The 26,309-nt window shown below is 50.4% G+C and overlaps 1 protein-coding gene across 5 annotated transcripts in view; it reads right to left on the bottom strand.

Annotated features, from left to right (window-relative positions):
• rbm19 (RNA binding motif protein 19) overlaps positions 1-26,309 on the bottom strand; it is a 436,673-nt gene that overhangs the window by 292,102 nt on the left and 118,262 nt on the right. For all 5 annotated transcript variants that reach the window (XM_072496461.1, XM_072496480.1, XM_072496442.1 and 2 more), the window contains one exon: positions 5,202-5,257. In XM_072496461.1, coding sequence (XP_072352562.1) covers positions 5,202-5,257 — 56 coding nt within the window. The remainder of the gene's footprint in view (positions 1-5,201; positions 5,258-26,309) is intronic.

A 26,309-nucleotide genomic window follows, 5' to 3' on the forward strand; every position in this document is an offset into this window, starting at 1 on the left:
CTGGATTTTTGTTGGATACAGGATGGAAGTTTTTTTCTATTATACCATGCCTCTGTACGGACGTTTGGATGTTTTTGATGCTGCGCTGGAAAGCTGGAACCAGTACACACAACGGATGCGTTACTATTTCCGGGCAAACAATATCACCGAAAACGAGCGCCAGGTGGTCATATTGCTCACCGCCTGCGGCCCGCAGGCGTTTGGGGTGGTTAGGAGCCTTACGTACCCAGCTGCGCCGGACACCAATACGTTTAATGAACTTGTGAATTTAGTGGGGCAACATTTTAACCCAACCCCGTCCACGATAGTCCAGCGTTACCGGCTTAATACTGCTGAGAGGACCCCAGGAGAATCCCTTGCCGACTTTCTATCCAGGCTACGCAGGATTCCGGAGTACTGTGACAATGGCGAGACCTTGTCAGAAATGTTACGCGACCGTTTGGTTTGCGGTATTAACAATGCAGCCACCCAGAGAAAGTTGTTAGCTGAGCCAACATTGACTTTTCAACAGGCCATTCAAATAGTATTGTCCCGAGAGAGCGCAGAACGAGGAGTGCAGGAGCTGCAGGGAATGGAGGTGCATGCCTTGGGGCGCAACCCCTTCCGTCCAAAAACGTCCCCCCGCACTCCTGCGGTACCTTGGGCGAGGCAACATCCGGATCAACGCCAGTGGCTGTTGGACATTCCTCCCCGAAGGGAGCCTTCTCCAGAACCAATGGATGAGGAGCCATGTCCGTGTCAGACCTGTAGGCGCCGTCCCCGTCGCGGAAGCCGGTCCTGGGTGCGCCAGAGGCGCCGTCGTTCCGACCGAAACTGGGACCAGCCCAGGGGCCGTACCTTCCATGTGGATGAACCTGCGGCAACTACTCCTGAGGACGTGGAAACGGAGGACGACTGCCTGCAGCTGCATTGTGTGGCAGCTCCCCGTGTGGCCCCCATTAAGGTGACAGTACGGATCAATGGTCACCCGCTTGAGATGGAGTTGGACACTGGCGCAGCGGTCTCCGTGATCGCCCAGAGGACATTCGACCGCATCAAGCAGGGTATACAGACCCTTACATTAACCGACTCACAGACCAGGTTGGCCACCTACACGGGGGAACCACTGGACATTGCAGGAACTACAATGACCCCTGTTGTTTATGGAAGCCAGGAGGGGCATTTCCCACTTATCGCGGTGCGCGGCCATGGGCCCAGCCTGTTGGGTCGGGATTGGTTGCGCCATTTGCGGTTGCAATGGCAGCACATCCTCCAAACAGTTTCTGGAGGGTTGACTGATGTGCTAGGACGATACCCAGATGTATTCCAGCCCGGTTTGGGGAAAATAAAAGGGGCCTAGCCCATATCCAAGTCGAACCAGGAGCCACGCCGCGCTATTTCCGGGCGCGCCCGGTGCCTTATGCCTTGCTCAAGAAGGTAGAAGGGGAGCTCAATCGTTTGGAGAGATTGGGTATTATCAGGCCAGTCCGTTTCGCTGACTGAGCAGCACCAATTGTACCTGTAATGAAGCCAAATGCCACAGTTCGCTTGTGTGGCGACTATAAACTTACAGTGAATACGGCTTCCCGACTCGACCGATATCCAATGCCTCGCATAGAGGATCTCTACCCCAAGCTTGCAGGCGGACTCTCGTTCACAAAATTAGATACGAGTCACGCCTACCTACAGTTGGAGCTGGACCCTGCCTCCCGACCATATGTAACGATTAATACACACCAGGGTCTCTATGAATATACACGGTTGCCCTTTGGAGTATCCTCTGCCTGCGTTATTTTTCAACGTGTTATGGAGGGCATTTTGAGAGGTTTACCGCGTGTCACTGTCTATTTAATGACGCTTTGATTACAGGGACGTCGGAGCAGGAACATTTGGAAAATCTGGAGGCTGTCCTTAGACGCTTTCGGAGGCTGGAGTCCGTTTATGTTGCACAAAGTGCGTATTTCAGGCAAAGGAAGTAGTCTACCTAGGTTATCGGGTGGACCGCGAAGGTTTGCACCCCGTCGCAGAGAAGGTGCGCGCGATTCAACAGGCCCCCGCCCCGATTGACACTTCGCATCTTCGTTCTTTTCTCGGTCTCGTAAACTATTACGGGAAGTTCCTCCCCAATCTGGCAACTACGCTGGCCCCGTTGCACCTTCTGCTAAAGAAAAATCACACCTGGGTTTGGGGTCAGCCGCAAGAAACCGCTTTCCGGCGGGTAAAGCAACAATTGTCGTCGTCTGGGTTACTAACCCACTATGCATCCCCGTATGGTATTGGGGCCGTCCTGTCCCACAAGATGGAGAACAGTTTTGAGCGGCCGATAGCTTTCGCCTCCTGCACATTGACTGCAGCGGAGAAAAAGTACGCGCAGATCGAGAACGAGGGCCTGCCAGTGGTTTTAGCGGTGAAACACTTCCACCAGTATGTGTATGGTCACCATTTCACTATCGTGACTGATCATAAGCCTCTGCTGGGACTTTTCAGAGAGGATAAGCCAATACTGCCCATTGCTTCCACACGGATCCAGCGCTGGGCTTTGTTGCTTGCTGCATATGAGTATTCTCTGGAGCACAAACCAGGAACGCAGATAGCGAATGCTGACGCACTGAGCAGATTGCCTTTATCGACCGGCCCCATGTCGACCCCCACGACCGGTGAGGTGGTTACAACCCTAAATTTTATGGACACCTTGCCTGTCACGACATCACAGATCCGTGAGTGGACCCAGACGGAGCCAGTCCTGTCAAAGGTTCGGCACATAGTCCTGTATGGTGGGCAGCATAGACAGCTCCCAGGCGAGTTGCGGGCATTTTCCTCCAAGCTTTCAGAATTCAGTATGGAAGACGGCATCCTCTTGTGGGGGGCACGTGTGATTGTCCCGGAAAAAGGACAGGAGCTGATACTAAGAGGGTGTGACCAAAATGAAAATGTTGGCCCGGAGTTATGTCTGGTGACCAGGCCTCGACACCGACATTGAGAAGGTGGCCCAAAACTGCTCCATTTGCCAGGAGCATCAGAAGCGTCCGCCGGCCGCGCCCCTACATCACTGGGAATGGCCAAGGCGGCCTTGGGCGCGCTTGCATGCGGATTTTGCAGGCCCTTTTCAAGGATCCATGTTCCTTCTATTAATCGACGCCCAGTCTAAATGGCTAGAGGTGCATAAGATGCTGGACACAACGTCCTGCGCAACAATTGAGAAGATGCGTTTGTCTTTTAATACGCATGGCCTCCCCGAGGTGCTGGTCACGGATAACGGCACTCCATTCACGAGTGAGGAGTTTGCGAGGTTCATGAAGATGAATGGCATACGCCATATCCGCACTGCCCCTTACCAACCGGCTTCAAATGGGTTGGCAGAGCGCGCAGTGCAGACATTCAAACGAGGCCTAAAGAAGCAGTCTTCCGGATAAATGGACACGAGACTGGCTCGCTTTTTGTTTACGTATAGGACCACCCCCCATGTGGTGACTGGGGTAGCTCCCGCAGAACTCCTAATGGGCCGGAGACTTCGCACCCGCCTAAGTATGGTTTTCCCGGACATTGGCGCAAAAGTACGCCGCACACAAGAACGGCAGGGACAGGGTTTTTCTCGGCATCGGCCGATTCGGCAGTTTGTGCCCGGTGACCCAGTGTTCGTTCGGAATTTTGCTGGTGGTGCCCAGTGGGTTCCTGGCGTAATCTTTCGCCAAACGGGCCCTATATCTTACCAGGTGCAAGCCCAGGGCCGTCTCCAGCGCAAACATGTAGACCACGTTCGGTCCAGAAGACTATCCCTTCCAAAGATTCCCCGCCCCCGGAGCTCATTGCTACAGCCACAGAGGCCAGAGACAATGGAAGGTAGTCCTCACAATCTTCCTCTGGTGCCTCACTCAAAGCCTGCGCAGGTCGTTACAGAACCGCGCGGAGATAGAGACGCCGAGATGACAGAGGCAGCAGACTCTGACTCCGAGATGGAGACACAGGACGCATCAGAGGGGGAATCCTCGGGCCCACGGGCCGCGGATGTACAACCGTTACGCTGTTCATCACGGAAGCGCCGGTCTGTTCTCGTTACACGCCGCCTGATCCAGCGCCGCATACAAATGGTGTCCGGCCTGCGGCAAAACGAGTCCGACGCCCTCCTTCGCCAGGGTCTCCGGTGGATTCCTTAGACTTTGGGGGGGGAGGGAAGTTATAACCTGCCTGCTTACCATTGGCTGGGGACTAATGACAATCCCACAATCCTGTGGGAGTATGAGCTTCCCCAATGAGGGGGGCGGAGAAACCATTAGTAAACTCCATGTATAAATAAAGCTGGCCAGTTTGAAACCAGCAGGAAGGAGTGTGCAGCAAGGGAAGTTGCTGCTGGTGTTATATATATACATGTTATTGTAAATAAATGTTATTACTTTGTATCCTTAAAACTCATGCTGGATTCTTCGTGGCCCTCACAAAAGTTTCCTAAGACTTTGGTGCTGATCTTCTCCATCACAATGAGATATTCATTATCATAACTCCACTTCCATTAAAATCAATGACTATTGCTAATTTCTGGAATTAACACTATCTTTATTTCCACTGCCAGTTGGACCCGCAAATAATGACGGTGGGCCCCTGGAAACCTGGCAACAGTCCTTTGTTGGATCACAATTTGCTTTTTGTAACTTCAGAAGCCCATGAAACAAACGTCCATTCAATTCTAATTATGTTTTCAAACCTAGCATGTACATAATTGTTAGACATTCCAATGTAACCATCTTTAAATATCAGATGCAAAGGTAATTCAGAAGACTTCTTATTGTGAAGTGCATATTTCCATAATATACATTTCCACAATGCACAAACAATCTATGCTTACTTCTGAGATCGGTCCCAGTGGAAGTAAAAGAATGAACATTCACCCATTTTGCTCTTTTCGTTCTTCATTTTATGGTTTCAAAAATAAACCCTTCCATAACAAGCCACCTGAATGTTACACTGCAATTATGGAGATATCTAACACAACAAATGACACATTGAATCCATCACTTTCTTTTTTGATTTTAGCAAAAGTCAAACTCCAACATAAACAGTTTACGCAAGTATAGATCCATAAATCCCAAAGCACCAAATTCCTTACATAAAATACCTTGGATACAGCAGTGTCATCATATACTTGATATTTAGGTCAGGGCTCCAATTAAGCAGATGTATTCAAATCATTTAATAGAATAACTTTAAAGTAAAATCAAAATACTTGCATTGTAGCTCGGTCTGACATCTTCAGCTCGAGCTGATGATCATCCACCATACAATGCTATGGTTTCCAAGAAATCCAGGGTACATGTAAAGACAGATTCATTTATATTTAATAAGTTGAGAACTGCATTGAGAATCTTACACTAAACCTTTAAACAATGGCAGATCATCATATACAGCCAAAGGGTTGAGGGGGGTGAGGGGGGGGGGGAACACAAAGTTTTACAAATTTAGAGTACTGCCCAGAAACAGCATTGTGCTTCACAGAGCCAGAGACTAGTTTACTGCACACCAGCAGTCAGGCTCTGATGAGTGTATTAGTTCAGCACAGCTTTCTCAGTACACAGTATGTTATTAGACAGCAAAAGCTGGTCTTCTTGCACACATGATTTAGTTAACTATCAGACTATATGACCTGAAAGCTTAAACGTTCGTTACTCAGGAAGTAGAGAACAGTGAGTCACTGGCTGTCAAAGCACTTAAAAGAATCAGGGAAGTTTGAATATTCCACCGGAACAGAGGAATGTGTGAATGAAAAAGTTCAATATCAAAACTCAGTTTCAACAAGCACCAGCACTCCTCTCAAAAACAAAGCTTTCCCCCCACTGAAATGGATAGCAGCCAGTTGAAGACAGATCCAGATAATTCCAGCAGGAATACCAAAAATGTTGAACCTTCATAACATTGCTTTTCCACACCGTCAAGTTGGAATTCTGTGAAAAATTGTAAATCGTGTTTTGAAAACATTCAATGCTGATTGAAAATATTTTTCTGTCCTTCACAATCAAGGCAGTTAACCTGTTTGAAATATCTATTTCAAAAATATATGTACTTTCAAATGGTCTCAGATTCTAAATCTAAACTCCGCATCATCCCAGTTAGGAGGGTACACATTCACTAACACCACAGGAACTCCCTGCAGCTTCCCACTCACCATCACGCATTCGGACCCCCCCCTCTCCAGATCCCCTACTAAATTACCCCCCCAAAAAGACTACCCTCTTATTAAAAAGCACCACGACTCCCCTCGTCCCACACTTGTCCCATCCACCCTTTCCTCAACCTTGTTTGATCCCTGATCCGCAGGCGAGTCTCCTGCAAAAAGATTACATCTGCCTTTAAACTCTTTAAATGGGCGAACATCAGAGATCTTTTAATTGGCCCATTCGTTCCCCTCACATTCCGTGTTAAGTCTGGTTGGGGGCTGCAAGGCAGCCCCGCCACCCTAATCAGCCATAATTAAAACATTTTTTTTTAGAATATCCAATTTTTTCCCCGTCCAATTAAGGGGCAATTTAGTGTGGCCAATCCACCTAACCTGCACATCTTTGGGTTGCGGGGGTGAAACCCACGCAGACACAGGGAGAATGTGCAAACTCCACACGGACAGTGAACCAGGGTCGGGATTCGAACTCAGCTCTTCAGCGCCGTAGACTGTAGTGCTAACCACTGTGCCACGTGCCGCCCTCAATCAGCCGTAACTTAATTGTAATGGACTCTCACAGATCCTTCCCTCACCCGAATTCCAGGTCCACCCAAGATGTCCGTCGCCACCTCCCTCCACATAGCTCCATAAAGAAACCTTCACCGTCAGCAACCCACCCTTTCCCTCCCCCATCCTAAACAAAGAAAATCCTACAATCTACTCCCACTTTTTGTGTACCCCAAACCAATCCATCCCCACACCCACTCCTCACCTCTCTCCCAGTGTTTCCCACCATCCCCAACAATTTCTTTAATACACCCAAGGCCTGTGCGCCAGTTAGCAGATATGACAAAATTACACAGATAACAGAGAAGCAAACAACAAAAAAACCCAATAGAACCAATACGCAAACTACCAAAACCCAGCCATGCAAGTGAACCTACACAGACCCTTCCAATATCCTCCAGTCAATGTTCCTTAGTTAATTACCTCCTCCAGCGTACCAAAGTAATGTTCTCTACACCCGTGCGTGGCCCACAGGCAAGTCGGGTACAGCATTCCAAATCGCATCATACTCCTAATTGCCTTATTGAACATGGCTTTTTCCAGCTCCACTCCCAAGTCCTGGTAAATTTGGACCGTGTGGCCTTCCAAGCTACACTCCCGCGTTTCCTTTGCCCACCTCAGGATTGGTTTATTGTCACATGTACCGAGGTATAGTAAAAAGTATTGTTCTGTGTGCAGCTCAAACAGATCATTCCGTACATCAAAAGAAAATACATAATAGGGCAAACATAAAATACACCATGTAAATGCACAGACACAGAAATCGGGTGAGGGTGTGTGAAGAGATCAGGTCAGTCCGTAAGTTTATCAGTGGGCCATTTAGGAGTCTGGTAACAGCAGGGAAGAAGCTCTTTTTGAATCTTTTAATGCGTGTTCTCAGACTTTTGCATCTCCTGCCCGATGGAAGAAGTTTGTAGAGTGAGTAAGCCGGGTGGGAGGGGTCTTTGATTATGTTGCCCGTTTTCCCAAGGCAGCGGGTGGTGTAGACAGAGCCAATGGATGGGAGGCAGGGTTGTGTGATGGACTGGGCGGTGTTTACGACTCTCTAGTTTCTTCCGGACTTGGGCCGAGCAGTTGCCATACCAGGCGGTGAGGCAGCCGGATAGGATGCTTTCTATGGTGCACCTGTGAAAGGTGGTAAGAGTCAATGTGGACATGTCGAATTTCCTTAGTTTCCAGAGGAAGTAAAGGCGCTGTTGTATTTTCTTGGTCGTAGCATCGGCGTGAATGGACCAGGATTGATTTTTGGAGATGTGCACACCTAGGAGTTTGAAACTGATGCAGACAGGGGTGTGTATAGTGCTTTGCTTCCTGAAGTCCATGACCAGTTCTTTAGTTTTGCTGACATTGAGGGAGAGATTGTTGTCATTACACCACTCCACTAGGTTCTCTATCTTCCTCCTGCATTCATGACTCATATTGTTCGAGATCTGACCCATGACAGTCATGTCATCAGCAAACCTGTAGATGGAGTTGGCTCCAAATTTTGCCATGCAGTCGTGTGTGTATAGGGAGGATAGTAGAGGGCTAAGTACGCAGCCTTGCGGGGCCCCGATATTCAGGACTGTTGTGGAGGAGATGTTGTTGTTTATTCTTACTGATTGTGGTCCATGGGTCAGGAAGTCGACGATCCAGTTGGAGAGTGAGGAGCCAAATCCTAGGTTTTGGAGCTTAGATGCGAGCTTGGCTGGGATTATGGTGTTGAAGGCGGAACTGTAGTCAATAAATAATAGTCTGATGTAGGAGTCCTCGTTTTCGAGATGCTGCAGGGGTGAGTGTTGGGCCAGGGAGATGGCGGCTGCTGTGGACCAGCTGTGGCGGTATGAGAATTGAAGTGCATCTAGGCATTCTGGGAGTATGGAGTTGATGTGCCTCATGACCAACCTCTCGAAGCACTTCATTACAATCGATGTCAGGGCCACGGGACGGTAGTCATTGAGGCACGTTGCCTGCTTATGATGGTGGTCTTCTTGAAGCAGGTGGGGATCTTGGAACGGAAAGGTTGAAGGTGTCCGCGAAGACATCTGCCAGCAGGATCTGAGCGCACGACCCGGGACCTCATCCGGGACCATCGCCTTCCGAGAGTTCACTTTCAAGAAGGCCGATCTGACTTTGGAAGCTGTGATGGTGGATGTGGGTACGTCTGGGGTTGACAGTGGTTTGATGGTTTCCTTCGAACCGAGCATAGAATGCGCTGAATTCATCAGGGAGGGATGAGCTGCCGGCGATATTCTGCCCGGCTTCGCTTTGTAGCCTGTTATGTTGTTTAAGCCTTGCCACAACCGACGAGAGTCTGTAACGCTAGTCTGTGACTCTAGCTTGGTTTGATACTGTCCTTGTCCAGGTATATATGAAGCTGGACTATGATTGCCCGTGGTAGCTCTCCGGCTCTAGGCTTCTTCCTCAACGATCGATGGGCCCGGTCTATTTCAAAAAGGCATTCAAAGTCGCCCTCCCCCACCAACTGCTCGAACATCTTTGCCACATATTCTGTGGCTCTCGCTCCTTCAATGCCCTGGGGCAGCCCTACAATCCTCAAGGTCTGTCGCCTGGAGGTATTCTTCAACTTATTTTATCTGCGCCTCCAGCTGCTGTTCCACCCTCTGCAGGGCTGCCCAAATTGGTTCTGCCACTCTCGCCAAGTCTTTAGTGACTCCTGCCTTTGTTTAAAAATTCAGCCAATAGGAACTCCACAAACTTGTCCGTCGACCGCTGTGCAGGCAATGATACCTCAGGCTCTTCTACCATCTCTTCCCCTCCTATGCCACACGTGTCCCCTGAGTCAGAAGGATGCCCCTTATTCGACACACTCACCTGATAAGTCTTCGACATCTCTCACTGGAGGATAACTCTTAGTTCTTCTACTGCATCACATTTCTACCTGCACCACCCCAGCAAAACAGGCAAAAAAAAAAACATGAGCCACCTTATGTGCAATCACTCACTCCATGGCCGCCACCGGAAGTCTCTTCAAATAATGATTTTTTAACCCACTGGCTGGAAACCTGAATTGAACTTTTAAAAAGCAACTTTTTAAAAACACAGCTAACCCTAATTTGCAGTACTATACATTCTACACTCCAATTCAATGGAGTGGTGTCAGTTTGTCTGTCAAGCCCATGAAAGAGAATGACTTCAGGAGAGTGTGACCAACATCTCCTGTCTCATTAGAAAGGAATCTACTGCAATCATCCAAAGGTATTCAACTGCTGAAGGCAGGCCCTAAAACTAATCGCGTGGACATTGGGCCGGCTTCCAGACTTGAGCCAATCAAAATTGTTGGAATACACGGTCAATGTTTTGATTGATTAATTGATTGATTTGATTTATTGTCACATGCACCGAAGAACAGTGAAAAGTATTTTTCTGCGGCCGAGGGAACGTACACAGTACGTACATAGTAGACAAAAGGATAATCAACAGAGAACATTGACAAATGGTACATCGACAAACAGTGATTGGTTACAGTACGGAACAAGGGGCCAACAAAGCAAACACATGAACAAGAGCAGCATAGGGCATCGTGAATAGTGTTCTTACAGGGAACAGATCAGTCCGAGGGGGAGTCGCTGAGGAGTCTTGTAGTTGTGGGGAAGAAGCTGTTCCTATGTCTGGATGTGAGAGTCTTCAGACTTCTGTAGACTTCTGTACCTTCTGCCTGATGGAAGGGTCTGGAAGAAGGCAATGTCTGGGTGGTAAGGATAATACTGCCTGCCTTCCTGAGGCCACTGATACAGAATCAATGTGGGGGTGGCAAGCTTGTGTGATGCGTTCGGCTGAGTTCACCACAGTCTGCAGTTTCTTGCAATCTTGGACCGAGCAGTTGCCATACCAAGCTGTGATGCAGCCGGATAGAATGCTCTCTATCGCAGATCTATAGTTTGTGAGAGTCGATGCAGACATGCCAAATTTCTTTAGCTTCCAGAAGAAGTAGAGACGTCGTTGGGCTTTCCTGATTGTTGCATCAACGGGAGTGGACCAGGACAGACTGTTGGTGATGGTGACCGCCAGGAACTTAAGCTATCGACCATCTCCACTTCGGAGCCATTGATGCAGACGGGAGTGTGTCGTGCTATGCTTCCTGAAGTCGATGATCAGTTCCTTGGTCTTTCCGACATTTAGAGAGAGGCTCTTTTCGGTACACCATGCAACCAAGTGATTTAGCTCCCTTCTGTAATCTGATTCGGCGTTGTTTGAGATACGGCCCACCACAGTCGTATCATCCGCAAACTTATACATTGAGTTGGAGTTAAATCTTGCCACACAGCCGTGTGTGTATAGCGAGTACAGTAGAGGACTGAGCACACATCCTTGCGGGGCCCCGGTGTTGAGGACTATTGTGGAGGAGGTGCTGTTGCCTATCTTGACAGATTGGGGTCTGTTGGTGAGGAAGTCAAGGATCCAGCTGCACAGGGAGGGGTCAAGTCCAAGGTTGCAGAGTTTGGTTATTAGTCTTGTTGGGATTATGGTGTTGAAGGCGGATCTGTAGTCTATGAACAGCAGTGTTACGTAGGTGTCCTTGTTGTCGAGGTGCTCGAGTGTTGATTGTAGGGCCAGGGAGATGGATTCTGCTGTGGACCGGTTGCGGTGATAGGCGAACTGCAGTGGATCGAGACCGTCTGGGAGGATGGCACTGATCCATCTCATGACTAGCCGCTCGAAGCATTTCATGATAACAGATGTCAGGGCCACCGGTCGGTAGTCGTTGAGGCAGGCTACCTTGTTCTTCTTTGGTACTGGTGTTGATGCCATTCATAAGACAGGAGTTCCACCAGCAACGAACCAGATGCAGGAAGATCAATCGAAGGCCATCGAAGGAATGGTAGCACCCATGAAAGGCTCGATGGAGAGAGTCGAGAAGTGCTTGGAGACACAGGGGTCGCAGATCCGGGAGATGGTAATGTCCGACCACAGTGATGGGGTGGTGGCATTGGAGGTGGAGGTGGGGCTCCTGGGGAACCGTTGCAAATCGTTAAGGACAAAGGTGGAAGAGCAGGAGAATAGATTTAGAAGGCAGAACCTGCGTATCGTTGGCTTGCTTGAAGATGCGGATGGCACGAGTGCTACAAGATATGCCTCAAGGATGCTGACGGGGCTAGTGGCGGAGGGGGTACTGGACAAGGCCCCAGAGGTGGATAGAGCGGACAGGTCCCAAAGGCACGAGCCGAGAGCGGGGGAGCCATCATTGCTGGTGATTGTGAGGCTTCACAAGTTTGTGGAGAAGGAGAAGATACTGCGGTGGGCCAAGGAAAAGCGGAACTGTGAATGGGAGAGAAACATGGTCTGGATCCATCAGGACTTTGGAGCAGGGCTGACGAAATGGCGTGCCAGATTCAACAGGGCCAATGCGGGTCTTTACCGAAGGCAGATCAAGTTTGGAGTGCTGTATTCGGCAAAACTCTGGGCGACTTTTGAAGGCTGGAAATACTATTTCGAAACCCCAGAGGAAGCCAATGGCTTTATTAGAAACCATAAACTGGGAGAATTGAACGGTGATGGGAGACGGAGGAGTTGGAACAACAGAGTTCAGAAGATGCGGGTAGTGTGGGGTGTTTTATTTTTCTTCTCGGGTGGGGTGATTTTGTTGTTGTGATTGTTTGCAACGGGGCAATAAGTAAGTAAGGGGCCAGATTCCAGATCTTGACACGCATCAGTTGATCATGGGAGGGGTTGTTAATTGCGTACTGGAGGGAGGTGGATAGGTCGAGCCTCAAGACAATGAGAAGGTCAAGGCTGGTGAAGGAGCTGGGAGGGTTTATGGAAAGGATGGGAATGGACCCGTGGAGATGTAGGAACTGGCGGAAGAAGAAGTGCTCCTTCTTCTCTCATGTGTACAAGAATTGATTTTTTCTGTGGTGAGCCGAGAGGTTTTGGCCGAGTGGTGGGGGCGGAGTACGCGGGAATCGTGGTTTCTGACCATGCACAGCATTTGCTGGAGGTTAGACTTAGCTCGAGGCAGGAGCAGAGGCCGGGATGGAGGTTAGGCTTGGGGCTTTTAGCAGACAAGGGGTTCTGTAACAAGGTGATTAAGGACTATGTGGAGCTGAACCAGAATGGGGAGGTATCGGTGACCACATTCTGGGAGGCATTGAAGGCGGTGGTTCGGGGCAAGATTATCTCATTAAAGTTGCACCGAACTAGGAGATGGAGGGAGGAATATAGACGGTTATTGAATGAGATAATCGAGGTGGACAGGGAATATTCAAAGGCACCCACCAAGGAGGGAGTGGCGAAGAGAAAGAAGTTACGGGGCAATTCGACAGGATGCTGATGAAAGAAAAGGCTGTTGGGCAGCTGCGGAGGGCGAAGGGGGTGCTGTACGAATATAGAGAGAAGACGGGCTGCATGCTCGCCAATCAGCTATGGAGGCAGGCCACGTCCAGAGAAATCCTGTGAGTGTGGACATGGAAGGGGGAGGTAGTTGTGGAGCCGGGGAGATAAATGAGGCATTCATTTAGGGGTAGAGGGCATCCTGAAGGGGGAGGGCAAACAGGCAGAGGTCGTTGTACATATTGGTACTAACAACATAGGCAGGAAGGGGCATGAGGTCCTGCAGCAGGAGTTCAGGGAGCTAGGCAGAAAGTTAAAAGACAGGACCTCTAGGGTTGTAATCTCGGTATTACTCCCTGTGCCACGTGCCAGTGAGGCTAGAAATAGGAAGATAGAGCAGCTAAACACGTGGCTAAACAGCTGGTGTAGGAGGGAGGGTTTCCGTTATCTGGACCACTGGGAGCTCTTCCGGGGCAGGTGTGACCTATATAAGGACGGGTTGCATCTAAACCGGAGAGGCATAAATATCCTGGCCGCGAGGTTTGCTAGTGTCACACGGGAGGGTTTAAACTAGTATGGCAGGGGGGTGGGCACGGGAGCAATAGGTCAGAAGGTGAGAGCATTGAGGGAGAACTAGGGAATAGGGACAGTGGGGCTCTGAGGCAGAGCAGACAGGGAGAAGTTGCTGAACACAGCGGGTCTGGTGGCCTGAAGTGCATATGTTTTAATGCAAGTATTATTACGGGTAAGGCAGATGAGCTTAGAGCTTGGATTAGTACTTGGAACTATGATGTTGTTGCCATTACAGAGACCTGGTTGAGGGAAGGGCAGGATGGGCAGCTAAACGTTCCAGGATTTAGATGTATCAGGCGGGATAGAGGGGGATGTAAAAGGGGTGGCGGAGTTGCGCTACTGGTTAGGGAGAATGTCACAGCTGTACTGCGGGAGGACACCTCAGAGGGCAGTGAGGCTATATGGGTAGAGATCAGGAATAAGAAGGGTGCAGTCACAATGTTGGGGGTTTACTACAGGCCACCCAACAGCCAGCGGGAGATAGAGGAGCAGATAGGTAGACAGATTTTGGAAAAGAGTAAAAACAACAGGGTTGTGGTGATGGGAGACTTCAACTTCCCCAATATTGACTGGGACTCACTTAGTGCCAGGGGCTTAGACGGGGCGGAGTTTGTAAGGAGCATCCAGGAGGGCTTCTTAAAACAATATGTAGACAGTCCAACTAGGGAAGGGGTGGTACTGGACCTGGTATTGGGAAATGAGCCCGGCCAGGTGGTAGATGTTTCAGTAGGGGAGCATTTCGGTAACAGTGACCACAATTCAGTAAGTTTTAAAGTACTGGTGGACAAGGGTGGTCCTAGGATGAATGTGCTAAATTGGGGGAAGGCTAATTATAACAATATTAGGCGGGAACTGAAGAACATAGATTGGGGGCGGATGTTTGAGGGCAAATCAACATCTGACATGTGGGAGGCTTTCAAGTGTCAGTTCAAAGGAATTCAGGACCGGCATGTTCCTGTGAGGAAGAAGGATAAATACGGCAATTTTCAGGAACCTTGGATAACGAGAGAGATTGTAGGCCTCGTCAAAAAGAAAAAGGAGGCATTTGTCAGGGCTAAAAGGCTGGGAACAGACGAAGCCTGCGTGGAATATAAAGAAAGTAGGAAGGAACTTAAGCAAGGAGTCAGGAGGGCTAGAAGGGGTCACGAAAAGTCATTGGCAAATAGGGTTAAGGAAAATCCCAAGACTTTTTACACGTACATAAAAAGCAAGAGGGTAGCCAGGGAAAGGGTTGGCCCACTGAAGGATAGGCAAGGGAATCTATGTGTGGAGCCAGAGGAAATGGGCGAGGCACTAAATGAATACTTTGCATCAGTATTCACCAAAGAGAAGAAATTGGTAGATGTTGAGTCTGGAGAAGGGTGTGTAGATAGCCTGGGTCACATTGAGATCCAAAAAGACGAGGTGTTGGGTGTCTTAAAAAATATTAAGGTAGATAAGTCCCCAGGGCCTGATGGGATCTACCCCAGAATACTGAAGGAGGCTGGAGAGGAAATTGCTGAGGCCTTGACAGAAATCTTTGGATCCTCACTGTCTTCAGGGGATGTCCCGGAGGACTGGAGAATAGTCAATGTTGTTCCTCTGTTTAAGAAGGGTAGCAAGGATAATCCAGGGAACTACAGGCCGGTGAGCCTTACTTCAGTGGTAGGGAAATTACTGGAGAGAATTCTTCGAGACAGGATCTACTCCCATTTGGAAGCAAATGGACGTATTAGTGAGAGGCAGCATGGTTTTGTGAAGGGGAGGTCGTGTCTCACTAACTTGATAGAGTTTTTCGAGGAGGTCGCTAAGATGATGGATGCAGGTAGGGCAGTGGATGTTGTCTATATGGACTTCAGTAAGGCCTTTGACAAGGTCCCTCATGGTAGACTAGTACAAAAGGTGAAGTCACACGGGATCAGGGGGGAGCTGGCAAGGTGGATACAGAACTGGCTAGGTCATAGAAGGCAGAGAGTAGCAATGGAAGGATGCTTTTCTAATTGGAGGGCTGTGAGCAGTGGTGTTCCACAGGGACCAGTGGTGTTCCACAGGGATCAGTGCTGGGACCTTTGCTCTTTGTAGTATATATAAATGATTTGGAGGAAAATGTAACTGGTCTGATTAGTAAGTTTGCAGACGACACAAAGGTTGGTGGAATTGCGGATAGCGATGAGGACTGTCAGGATACAGCAGGATTTAGATTGTTTGGAGACTTGGGTGGAGAGATGGCAGATGGAGTTTAATCCGGACAAATGTGAGGTAATGCATTTTGGAAGGTCTAATGCAGGTAGGGAATATACAGTGAATGGTAGAACCCTCAAGAGTATTGAAAGTCAAAGAGATCTAGGAGTACAGGTCCACAGGTCATTGAAAGGGGCAACACAGGTGGAGAAGGTAGTCAAGAAGGCATACGGCATGCTTGCCTTCATTGGCCGGGGCATTGAGTATAAGAATTGGCAAGTCATGTTGCAGCTGTATAGAACCTTAGTTAGGCCACACTTGGAGTATAGTGTTCAATTCTGGTCGCCACACTACCAGAAGGATGTGGAGGCTTTAGAGAGGGTGCAGAAGAGATTTACCAGAATGTTGCCTGGTATGGAGGGCATTAGCTATGAGGAGCGGTTGAATCAACTCGGTTTGTTCTCACTGGAACGAAGGAGGTTGAGGGGAGACCTGATAGAGGTCTACAAAATTATGAGGGGCATAGACAGAGTGGATAGTCAGAGGCTTTTCCCCAGGGTAGAGGGGTCAATTACTAGGGGGCATAGGTTTAAGGTGAGAGGGGCAAGATTTAGAGTAGATGTACGAGGCAAGTTTTTTACGCAGAGGGTAGTGTGTGCCTGGAACTCGCTACCGGAGGAGGTGGTGGAAGCAGGGACGATAGTGACATTTAAGGGGCATCTTGACAAATCCATGAATAGGATGGGAATAGAGGGATACGGACCCAGGAAGTGTAGAAGATTGTAGTTTAGTCGGGCAGCATGGTCGGCATGGGCTTGGAGGGCCGAAGGGCCTGTTCCTGTGCTGTACATTTTTTTGTTCTTTGTTCTATTCAGGGAGTACTCTGAGAAGTTGTACAAGGCCGATGCTGGAAGGGGGATGGGGGTGCGAGGAAAATGTCATGGAGTGGTTTTTGGATGGGCTGGATGAAGAGATGAGTCAGCCGTTGGAGGAACCCTTAGGGTTGAAGGAGATGATGCAAAGTATAAAAGAGATGAAGTCAAGGAAGGCCCTGGGGCCGGACGGTTAACCGGCAGAGTTCTACAAGGAGTGTGCAATGGAGTTGGCACATTTACTGGGGCTGTTTAGTGAGGCATTGGAGAAGGGGGAGCTGCTGGAGACACTGATACAGGCGACCACCATGCTAATTCTGAAGAAGGGGAAAGACCCGCTAGAGTGTGGTTCATATAGGTCCATATCATTGTTGAATACAGATGTAAAAGTGTTGGCTAAGTGAGTGGCGGGGAGGACGGAAGGATGTGTTCCGGGGGGTAGTTGCAGAGACCAAACGGGCTTCGTGAACGGCAAGCAACTTTCCAGTAACATCAGGCGGTTAATAAATGTGGTCATGACACTGTTGAAGAGTTGGGTACCGAGATAGTGGTCTCCATGGATGTGAAGAAGGCTTTCGACCGGGTGGAGTGGTGGTACCTGTTCGAGGTTCTGGGAAGGTTTGGGTTCTGGTCAAAGTTTGTGGCATGGGTGCACCCGCTGTACGTGGCCCTGGTGGTGAGCGTAGGGACAAATAAGATGAGTTCACGGAGCGTCCGGTTGCACAGGAGAACGAGGCAGGTGTATCCACTGTCGCCATTGTTGTTTGTGCTGGCGATATAGAGCTGGGGGGGGGGGGGGTCAGCAGAGTGGCAGTGGATTACGAGGGGCAGTAGAGAACATTGGGTGTCGCTGCTGACCCGTTGGAGAGTATGGAAAGAATTATGGCCTCATTAGCGAGGTTTCCAGCCTTCTCTGGACACAAGCGAATATAGAGAGAAGGGGACGAGGGGACATAGCTTTAAATTGAGGGGAGATAGATATAGGACAGATGTCAGAAGTAGGTTCTTTACTCGGAGAGTAGTAAGGGCGTGGAAAGCCCTGCCTGCAACAGTAGTGGACTCGCCAACACTAAGGGCATTCAAATGGTCATTGGATAGACATATGAACGATAAGGGTATAGTGTAGATGGGCTTTAGAGTGGTTTCACGGTCGGCGCAACATCGAGGGCCGAAGGGCCTGTACTGCGCTGGCTGAATGTCAGAAAAAGTGAGGTGTTTCCGGTGAATGAGGGGTTGGGGAGCCAATTTGAGGATGTTACCATTTAGGGTAGCCAGTGATAGGTTTAGGTATTTATGAGTACAGGTGACTGGGGGAGTGGGCGATGATGCATAAATCTAACCTAACAAAGTTGGTGAGGAGATGAAGGAGGACTTTAGGAGATGGGATACACGTTACACCTGACACTGGTGGGGAGAGTCCAGGTGGTAAAAATGAATGTTCTGCCAAGGTTCCTATTTGTATTCCAGACCTCCTGATCTTCGTTCCCTTTTTCGGGAACCTGGATGCAGCGATTTCAGATTTTATATTGGCGGGGAAGATACCGAGGGTAAGAGGGCCCTGCTACAGAGCCAGAACGAGGGGTTGGCATTACCAAATCTGATACACTATTACTGGGCGGCGAATGTGGAGAAGGTGATAATAATAATAATAATAATAATAATAATAATAATAACTTATTGTCACAAGTAGGCTTCAATGAAGTTACTGTGAAAAGCCCCTAGTCGCCACATTCCCGCACCTGTTTGGGGAGGCTGGTATGGGAATTGAACCTGCGCTGCTGGCATTTTTCTGCATTACAAGCCAGCTGTTTAGCCCAGTGCTAAACCAGCCCCTATAGGCGGTTGTGGTGGGAAAGAGAGGGATCAGAATGGGTCAGGATGGAGGAGGAGTCCTGTAGGGGGTTTAGCCTGAGGGCCATGGTGACGCTGGCACAGTGGCGGAATACTGAGAGCCCGGTTGTACAGACCACGATTAGGGTGTGGAACCATAGAATTAGAATCATAGAATTTACAGTGCAGAAGGAGGCCATTCGGCCCATCGAGTCTGCACCGGCTCTTGGAAAGAGCACCCTACCCAAGGTCAACACCTGCACCCTATCCCCATAACCCACTAACCCCACCCAACACTAAGGGCAATTTTGGACACTAAGGGCAATTTATCATGGCCAATCCATCTAACCTGCACATCTTTGGACTGTGGGAGGAAACCGGAGCACCCGGAGGAAACCCACGCACACACGGGGAGGATGTACAGACTCCGCACAGTGACCCAAACCGGAATTGAACCTGGGACCCTGGAGCTGTGAAGCAATTGTGCTATCCACAATGCTACTGTGAACCAGCTGAGCGGAACTTTAGATCGGGGGGATGTTGGTGCTAACACTGCTGAGTGAGAACCACGGGTTTAAGTCGGGGGGACGGATGGCATGTATTGGAGGTGGAAAGAAATTGGGTTGGTGAGGGCGAGGGAGGAGAGGTTTGCAAGTCCGGTCGAGCTTCCAAAGGAAGCAAATTCAGGTACATGCAAGTGAAGGACTATGTGCAGGCGGTATGGAAGGGATTTCCCAAGCTGCCAAAATATACCATACTGGAACAGTTGCTGCTCCCGGATGTGGAAGGGCAGGGTAGAATCAGGGATATTTAGGGGTGTTTGGGGGAGCAGGGAGAAGTGCAGGTGGTGAGGATTAAGGAGAAATGGGAGGAGTTGGAGGGGGGGGGGGGGGGGGGGGAGGAAGAGAAGATAGGATGGGGAATGTGGAGTGAGGCGATGCTCATGGTGAATCTAATCTCCTCGTATGCGAGGATGAATTTGATACAGTTTAAGGTGGTACATAGGGTGCACATGGCGGTCGACAATGTCGCCGGGGTGGTGGCCTGGCTGGGGGACCTGTACGACTTTCTCATGCTGGGGAAGATTACGCTCAAATTGAGGGGATCAGCGGAGTGCTTTTGAGACACGGTGGGGACTGTTCATGACCATGTTTGAGGAACTGTTCATCGCCGGGGGTGGGGTGAAAAAAGGGAAAACCTTGTACAAAGTGGAAACCGTGAGATGTGGAGAATGTTCTCAGAGTCATTTTTGATTTTGTATTTTTGAATATGTTTGGAATAAAGAATTGTCGTATTGGTTCTTTTATGACCACACGGTGTAAACATTTAGCCCGTCGAGCCTGCTCAGCCATTCAATAAGATCATAGCGAATCAGTTTCTTTACAGTTCCACCTTCCAATCTTCCTAGATAACCTTTGACTAACAAGAATGTATCCACCCGTCTTAAAAATAGTCAATGACCCTGCTTTTACTGCCTTCCGAGGCATAGGGTTCCAAAGTCTCACAACCCTCAGAAAGAAATAGTCTTCAACTTTTGGCCTTTTGTGACCCCTAATTTTAACACCATGCCCCCTAGTTCTGGACTCACCACTGGAGTAAACATCCTTTCCACATCCATCTTGTCAAGACCATTTGGGGTCTTTCATATTTCAATCAAATCATCTTTCACTCTTAAACACCAGTGATAACAAGCTCAGCCTGTCCAACCTTTCCTCACAAGACAACCCACTCATTCCAGGTATTATTCTAATAAACCTCCTCTGAACCAACTCCAATGCATTTACAGCCTTTCTTAAATAAGGAACTAACATTGCATACAGTATTTAAGATGTAGCCTCACAATGTCCTGTATATCTGAAGCATAACATCCTTATTTTTATGTTCAATTCCTCTCGAAATAAAGGACAACACTCCATTAACCTTCTTGATTATGTACTGTACCTGCATATTAACCTTCTGTGACTCATGCACTAGAACACCGAGGTCCCTCTCCACCCTGGAATTCTGAAGCCATTCGCCATTTAAACACCCTTCTTTTTTATTTGTTCAGCCAAAGTAAAAAAATCTTCACATTTTCTCCACCTGCCATGTATTCCATCTGCCAAATTTTTCTTCACTCACCTATAAACTCCTTGGGCTGGATTCTCACTTTCTGAGACTAAGTGTTGATGCCAGCGCAGGATTCGTGGAGTTTCACGTCAAAACTGGTGCCGCACCTGGACCGATTCAGTTACTGCTAATGGGCTAGCACCAGCTCCACGTGGAACACAATCAAATCCAATGAGAAACAGTGCCGGATTTGCTGGTTTCGCGACTGACACTTATGAGGTGGACAAGCCGCACACACACACTGCACTCCCCCCTCACACCATCCCAGCCAACAAGATGGCAGTGAGGAGAGCGTCACCCCGTTTTACAGAAACCGAGCTGGGGACCCTCCTGGACGCGGTTGAGGCGAGGCAATTGACCCTGTAACCCGGAGCGGGAAGGAGGTTGCTACCCACCGCCATTTGTCGTGCCTGTGTGCAGGTGCCAAAGGTGGTGAGTGCCGTCAGCAACACCATCTGGACCGGCCAGTAGTGCCGGAAAAAACTGCACAACCTCCTCAGGGCGGCCAGGAGGAGCAGGCAGCACAGTGCCGCTGTCACTAACCCCCGCCCCACTCATCCGTACTCCTACCCCCCCCCATACATACCGGAGGGCGGCCCCACCCCCATCCTGCACCACATGCTGGTACCCATACCAACCGCCATGGCCGGGTGCCCTGGCCACCGAGGCCACCACCAACCCACCCCCTAGGCGTTGGACTGTCTAACACTGTTGATTTCCGGGAGAAGGCCGCCCATAACCTCAGGAAGCGAGAGAGAAATGGGTGGGGTGGGGAGACGGGGACTGCCAGACCTGCGGCTCCTGATCTTGGCAGAGCAGAGGGCCCTGGATGTGATCGGCGGCTCAGAGAAAAGGAGGTTGCCGGGATGGATTTCGGCCTCAGGCGAGCAAGTGAGACCCTAGCCAAGTTGCCAGTGAAATGTGTGCCAACAACCCCCACCCTCCCTCCCAAACATCACCCCCACACGGCCACCCGCAACCCCTGGCCCATGGTCTAATCATGCGTCTTTTCTGGTGTCTTGCAGGACCTGCTGGAGATGGGGCAGGTCCAACCAGTGTCCCCCAACACCAGACAGTGCCACAGCCGGAGCCCCCAGTGAGAGAGCACTGATAACGAGAGCAGCTCGGACGGCACCCCAGAGATCGAGTCTGAGGATGACACTGATTTCCCGTCAATGTTTCTAATACCCACTGCCATCCCAGAGACAATCATTTTGTTTGAGCACTTCAGTGAAAAGGATCCTGGGATGCTCTGGTGCGCACCACACAACTGCTCCGGTACATCAGGTGGAGGTGGGAACACCCAAGAGGGCGGACTGTTGGAGGGTGGGATCGACCCCAAGGACTAGCTGCCGTCCAGACGGGTTCGGACTTCTGGAACAGACAGTCCCATTGATTGTGGAGATGCCATTGCTGAGCCAGGGACTTTTTGAGGGGTTGCTGGCGAGAATCCAGTACCTGCAGGTGCAGTTGGAGGAGTCCAAACGCGTGCAGCAGGTGCCGCTGCCGTTCATGCGTGCCACCTAGGCCAACACCACACGGGTGGCGTCCACAGTGGAGGCATTAGGGGTGACGTTTTCGATCATGGATCGATCAGCTGTTCAAGGCCTGGGGCATTCTGTGCATGTGCTGGCCGAAGCCCAGGACACGGCTGCCAACTCACAGGCAATCAAGTGACAGAGTGAACTGAAAATTACAGCGGCACTCCTGAGCGTGGCTCAGTCACAGCAGGCCATGGCTGGGAACGTCGGCGGTATTGCCCAGGCACTGGCCGATGTGGCGCAGACGCAGAGGGAAGTGGCCCCGACCCAGAGGGAGATGGCGCAGTCATTGGTTGTTGTGACACAGACGCAGAAGGTGGCGACAGAGTCAATGGGTGATGTGCCGCAATTCCAAATGGAGACGGTCCACTCCCTGAGCTCCATGGCTGCAAGCGTGCAGACCCTGGCCGAGATCAGAGCGGGCCTCCAGGACTGGCAGCGGCAGATGGTGGGGAAGCCTCAGGTGATAGCTCTGCTTACACACCCATTGAATGGACTAGCTTGGGGGCCATCAGGCACCCCGAGGGTGGAGGTGGTGATGGGGCCGGTGCCGGTGACTCCCGCAGGGGGGTGCTGGGACACCGCAGCATTTCGGACTCCCACCCCCCCCCAGTCCATGACGCATCTGGTGGTCAGCAAGCAGAACTGGGCAGCATTACACCACCTGGGACACCCGAGCAACAGTGGGGCCCAGCCAGCCCTGTCGTCCCAGAAGACAGCCAGCAATGGGGACCCAGTTCGCAGACGGGAATCGCAACAGGCCGCCACCATTCCTGATGTACCTTCTGAGGTTCCACCAAGACATAGCGTTAGGGCCTGTAAGGCTGGAAAGTTAGACACCAGTTAAGTTGGCACAGGTGGAGAGCACAGTTTAGTTATAAGGGCTAGGGCACAGATCTGTATATACGTTGTCATATTAATCACTTGTTCACACAGTTACAACCTGCCTCGGTACTCTGTCAGATGGGTGAGAGGCATGGGCTGGTCTGGCTGGCCAGAGAGGGGTTGCTGGGGAAGGGGGGGGGGGGGGGGGGGAAAGAGAAGAGGGCTAAATGGGCAGACGTTATGGGTGGCCTGGGCTCCCGGCCCTCCCCTACCACCGTCACCGCAGGGATCCAATGGCACCGCGTGATGAAATGGCTAGCTCATATCCAGGGACCACCGAGGTGGAAGGTGGGAAGTGCTACCGTTGGCGGGGGTTAGACGTTGTCAAACAATGCCGGGCACCAGAGCTCATTGCAGAGCGGGTTATTATCCTCCATCCCATGGACCGGACCCTGTGTTACAGCCAACCCAGGGTCCACACATTGTAGAGCAGCAGGTGGGCAATGCAGTATCCGAGCTCCTTGTCAGTCCCCTCCCCCAGTTGGTAAACTTGGAGGCAATCACAGCGTCCCTTGTGCATTGGCTTAGCACCCGGTGCCTGCCTGTGCCCCATGTCCTGCCCATCCTCCCCCTCTCCCTTCCCCACATCCTCCTCATCGAAAGAGGAATGACGCCATCCTCCTCCTCCAGCTCATCGCCCCTCTGCTGTGCAATGTGCAGCAGGCCGCCACGATACGGGCGACCCTCTCAGCATCATACTGGAGGGCCCCTCCAGAGCGGTCCAGGCACCTCAACCGCATCTTCAGGAGGCCGAAGCACTGATCGCTGCATGGGCGTCATTATAGCGGGTCTCAGCGTCGATCTGTGGCCTCCGGATAGGTGTCATCAGCGAAAACCGCAGTGGATAATCCCTGTCGTTCAGGAGCCAACCCCCCAGCCAGGGGGGGGGGGGCTCTCTCAAATATGTCAGGAATCGTTGACTGTGCCAGGATGAAGGCGTCTTCCCCACTGCACAGGTATTGGGTGTAGGCATGCATGATGCGCAGCTGATGGTCAAATATCAGCTGCACGTCTATAGGATGGAACCCCTCTTGGTTGGTGTAGAGCAGCCTGTCATCTGCACGTGCTCGTGGGGGACATGCATCGCATCGTTCACCCCCTGGACCCGAGGCATGGCGGCGAACCCTGCTGCCCGGGCATCCTGAAGGGCTAGGTCCACATTGAAATGGATGTATTGAGCCACCTGAGTATATAGGGCCTCTGTGACGGCACGAACGCACCTGTGCACCAAAGTTTGAGAGATCCCGGACAGGTCCCCGCTCAGCACGTGGAAGGACCCCATGGCGTACAAGTTCAGGGCGACAGTCACCTTTACGGCCAACGAAGGGGGGTGTCCTCGTCCATACTTCTGCGGTGCCAGATGTGCCATGATCTGGCAGAAATGTCACAGTCTGCCTGCTGAGCTGGATTCTTCGACTGCATGCCCGGTCCTGCAGATCCTCGAATGAAAGGCGCTGCCGGTACACACAAGGCATGCTGGGCCTGTTGGCTGCCTCTTGTTCCTATGGGGCTCGCTCCGCTGCTGCAGCTTCCTCCTCTTCGAGCTGCTCCAGCTCGTACAGCTGCAGGGCATCTCATAAGACCATAAGACATAGGAGCAGAATTAGGCCACTCGGCCCATTGAGTCTGCTCCGCCATTCGATCATGGCTGATATTTCTCTCATCCCCATTCTCCTGCCTTCTCCCCATAACCCCTGATCCCCTCATTAATCAAGAACCTATCGATCTCGGTCTTAAAGACACTCAGTGATTTGGCTAACACAGTCTTCTGCGGCAAAGAGTTCCACAGATTCACCACCTTCTGGCTGAAGAAATTCCTCCTCATCTCTGTTTTAAAGGATCATCCTTTTGGCCGCGAAAGCGCCCTCTGCTTCTAGTTTTTCTTACAAGTGGAAACATCCTCTCCACCTCCACTCTATCCAGTCCTCGCAGTATCCTGTAAGTTTCAATGAGATCGCTCCTCATTCTTCTAAATAAAAGCAAATTACTGTGGATGCTGGAATCCGAAGCGAAAGAGAAAATACTGGAAAATCTCAGCAGCTCTGGCAGCATCTGTAGGGCGAGAAAAGAGCTAACGTTTCGAGTCCGATGACTCTTTGTCAAAGCGAACAGACAGAGAAAGTGGGAAATATTTATACTGTGGAGTGAGAATGAAAGATGAGTCATAGCCACAGAAATCCAGGGAAACCGGGTGCTAATGGCCACAGAAACCAAGGGGAAAGAGTGCTAATTGCAGTCCCCAGAGAGAACAAAAAATGTGAAATGTCAAACAGCAGAGACATTAACATCAGAGGATGAACTGTTGATGTGGGGGGAGGGAAAGGGGGAAGCAAAGCGGAGAAAGGTTAAGGAAAGGTGGATAAGATTGGGGGGGGGGAATTAAATATATATTAAGAAAGAAATGGTAAAAGACTTAAAATGAAATGGGATGAAAACAAATGGGTCGAGGTGGGGTAGAGCTGATCATCTGAAGTTGTGGAATTAGATGTTGAGGCCGGAAGTCTGTAGTCTAACCGGAAGATAAGATGTTGTTCCTTCAGTTTGTGTTGAGCTTCACTGGAACATTGCAGCAGGCCAAGAACAGACATGTGGGCATGGGAGCAGGATCTTTTGTTAAAATGGCAAGCAACAGGAACGGCAAGGTCCTGAATGCGCACAGACCGAAAATGCTCAGCAAAACGATCACCCAGCTGCATCCGGTATAGAGGAGGCCACATTGGGAGCAGCGAATGCTGTAGACCAAATTGGAAGAGGTGCAAGTGAAACGCTGCTTAACCTGGAATGAGTGTTTTGGGCCTGGGATGTTAAGCATGGAAGAGGTAAAGGGGCAGGTGTTACACCTTCTGCGATTGCATGGGAAGGTGCCATGGGTGATAGGAAAGGTACGGGATATGGTGGAGGAGTGGACTAGATTATCTCGGAGGGAACGGTCTCTGCGGAATGCTGACAGAGGGAGTGAAGGGAAGATGTGTTTGGTGGTGGCATCATGCTGCAGTTGGTGAAAATGGCGGAGGGTTATGCTTTGCATACGGAGGCTGTTGGGATGAAATGTGAGAATGAGGGGGACTCTATCCTTGTTCTGGGAGGGAGTGGAGGGGGCGAGGATAGTGGCGCGGTGAGATGGACCGCACACTATTGAGGGCCCTGGCCACAATTGTATGTGGGAAATCACGGTTGAGGAAGGAGGAACACATTTTTGAAGCACCATTTTGGAAAGTGGCATCATCAGAACAAATGCGACGGAGGCGAAGGAGCTGAGGGGAAGGGATGGAGTCCTTACGGGGTATAGGGTGCGAAGAGCTGTAGTCCAGATAGCTGTGGGAGTCAGTGGGCTTGTAGTGGATAGTTTATGGCCGGAAACGGAGACAGAAAGATCAA

Source organism: Scyliorhinus torazame, chromosome 1, assembly GCF_047496885.1.
Source record: "Scyliorhinus torazame isolate Kashiwa2021f chromosome 1, sScyTor2.1, whole genome shotgun sequence".
NCBI classification, from domain to species: Eukaryota; Metazoa; Chordata; class Chondrichthyes; order Carcharhiniformes; family Scyliorhinidae; genus Scyliorhinus; species Scyliorhinus torazame.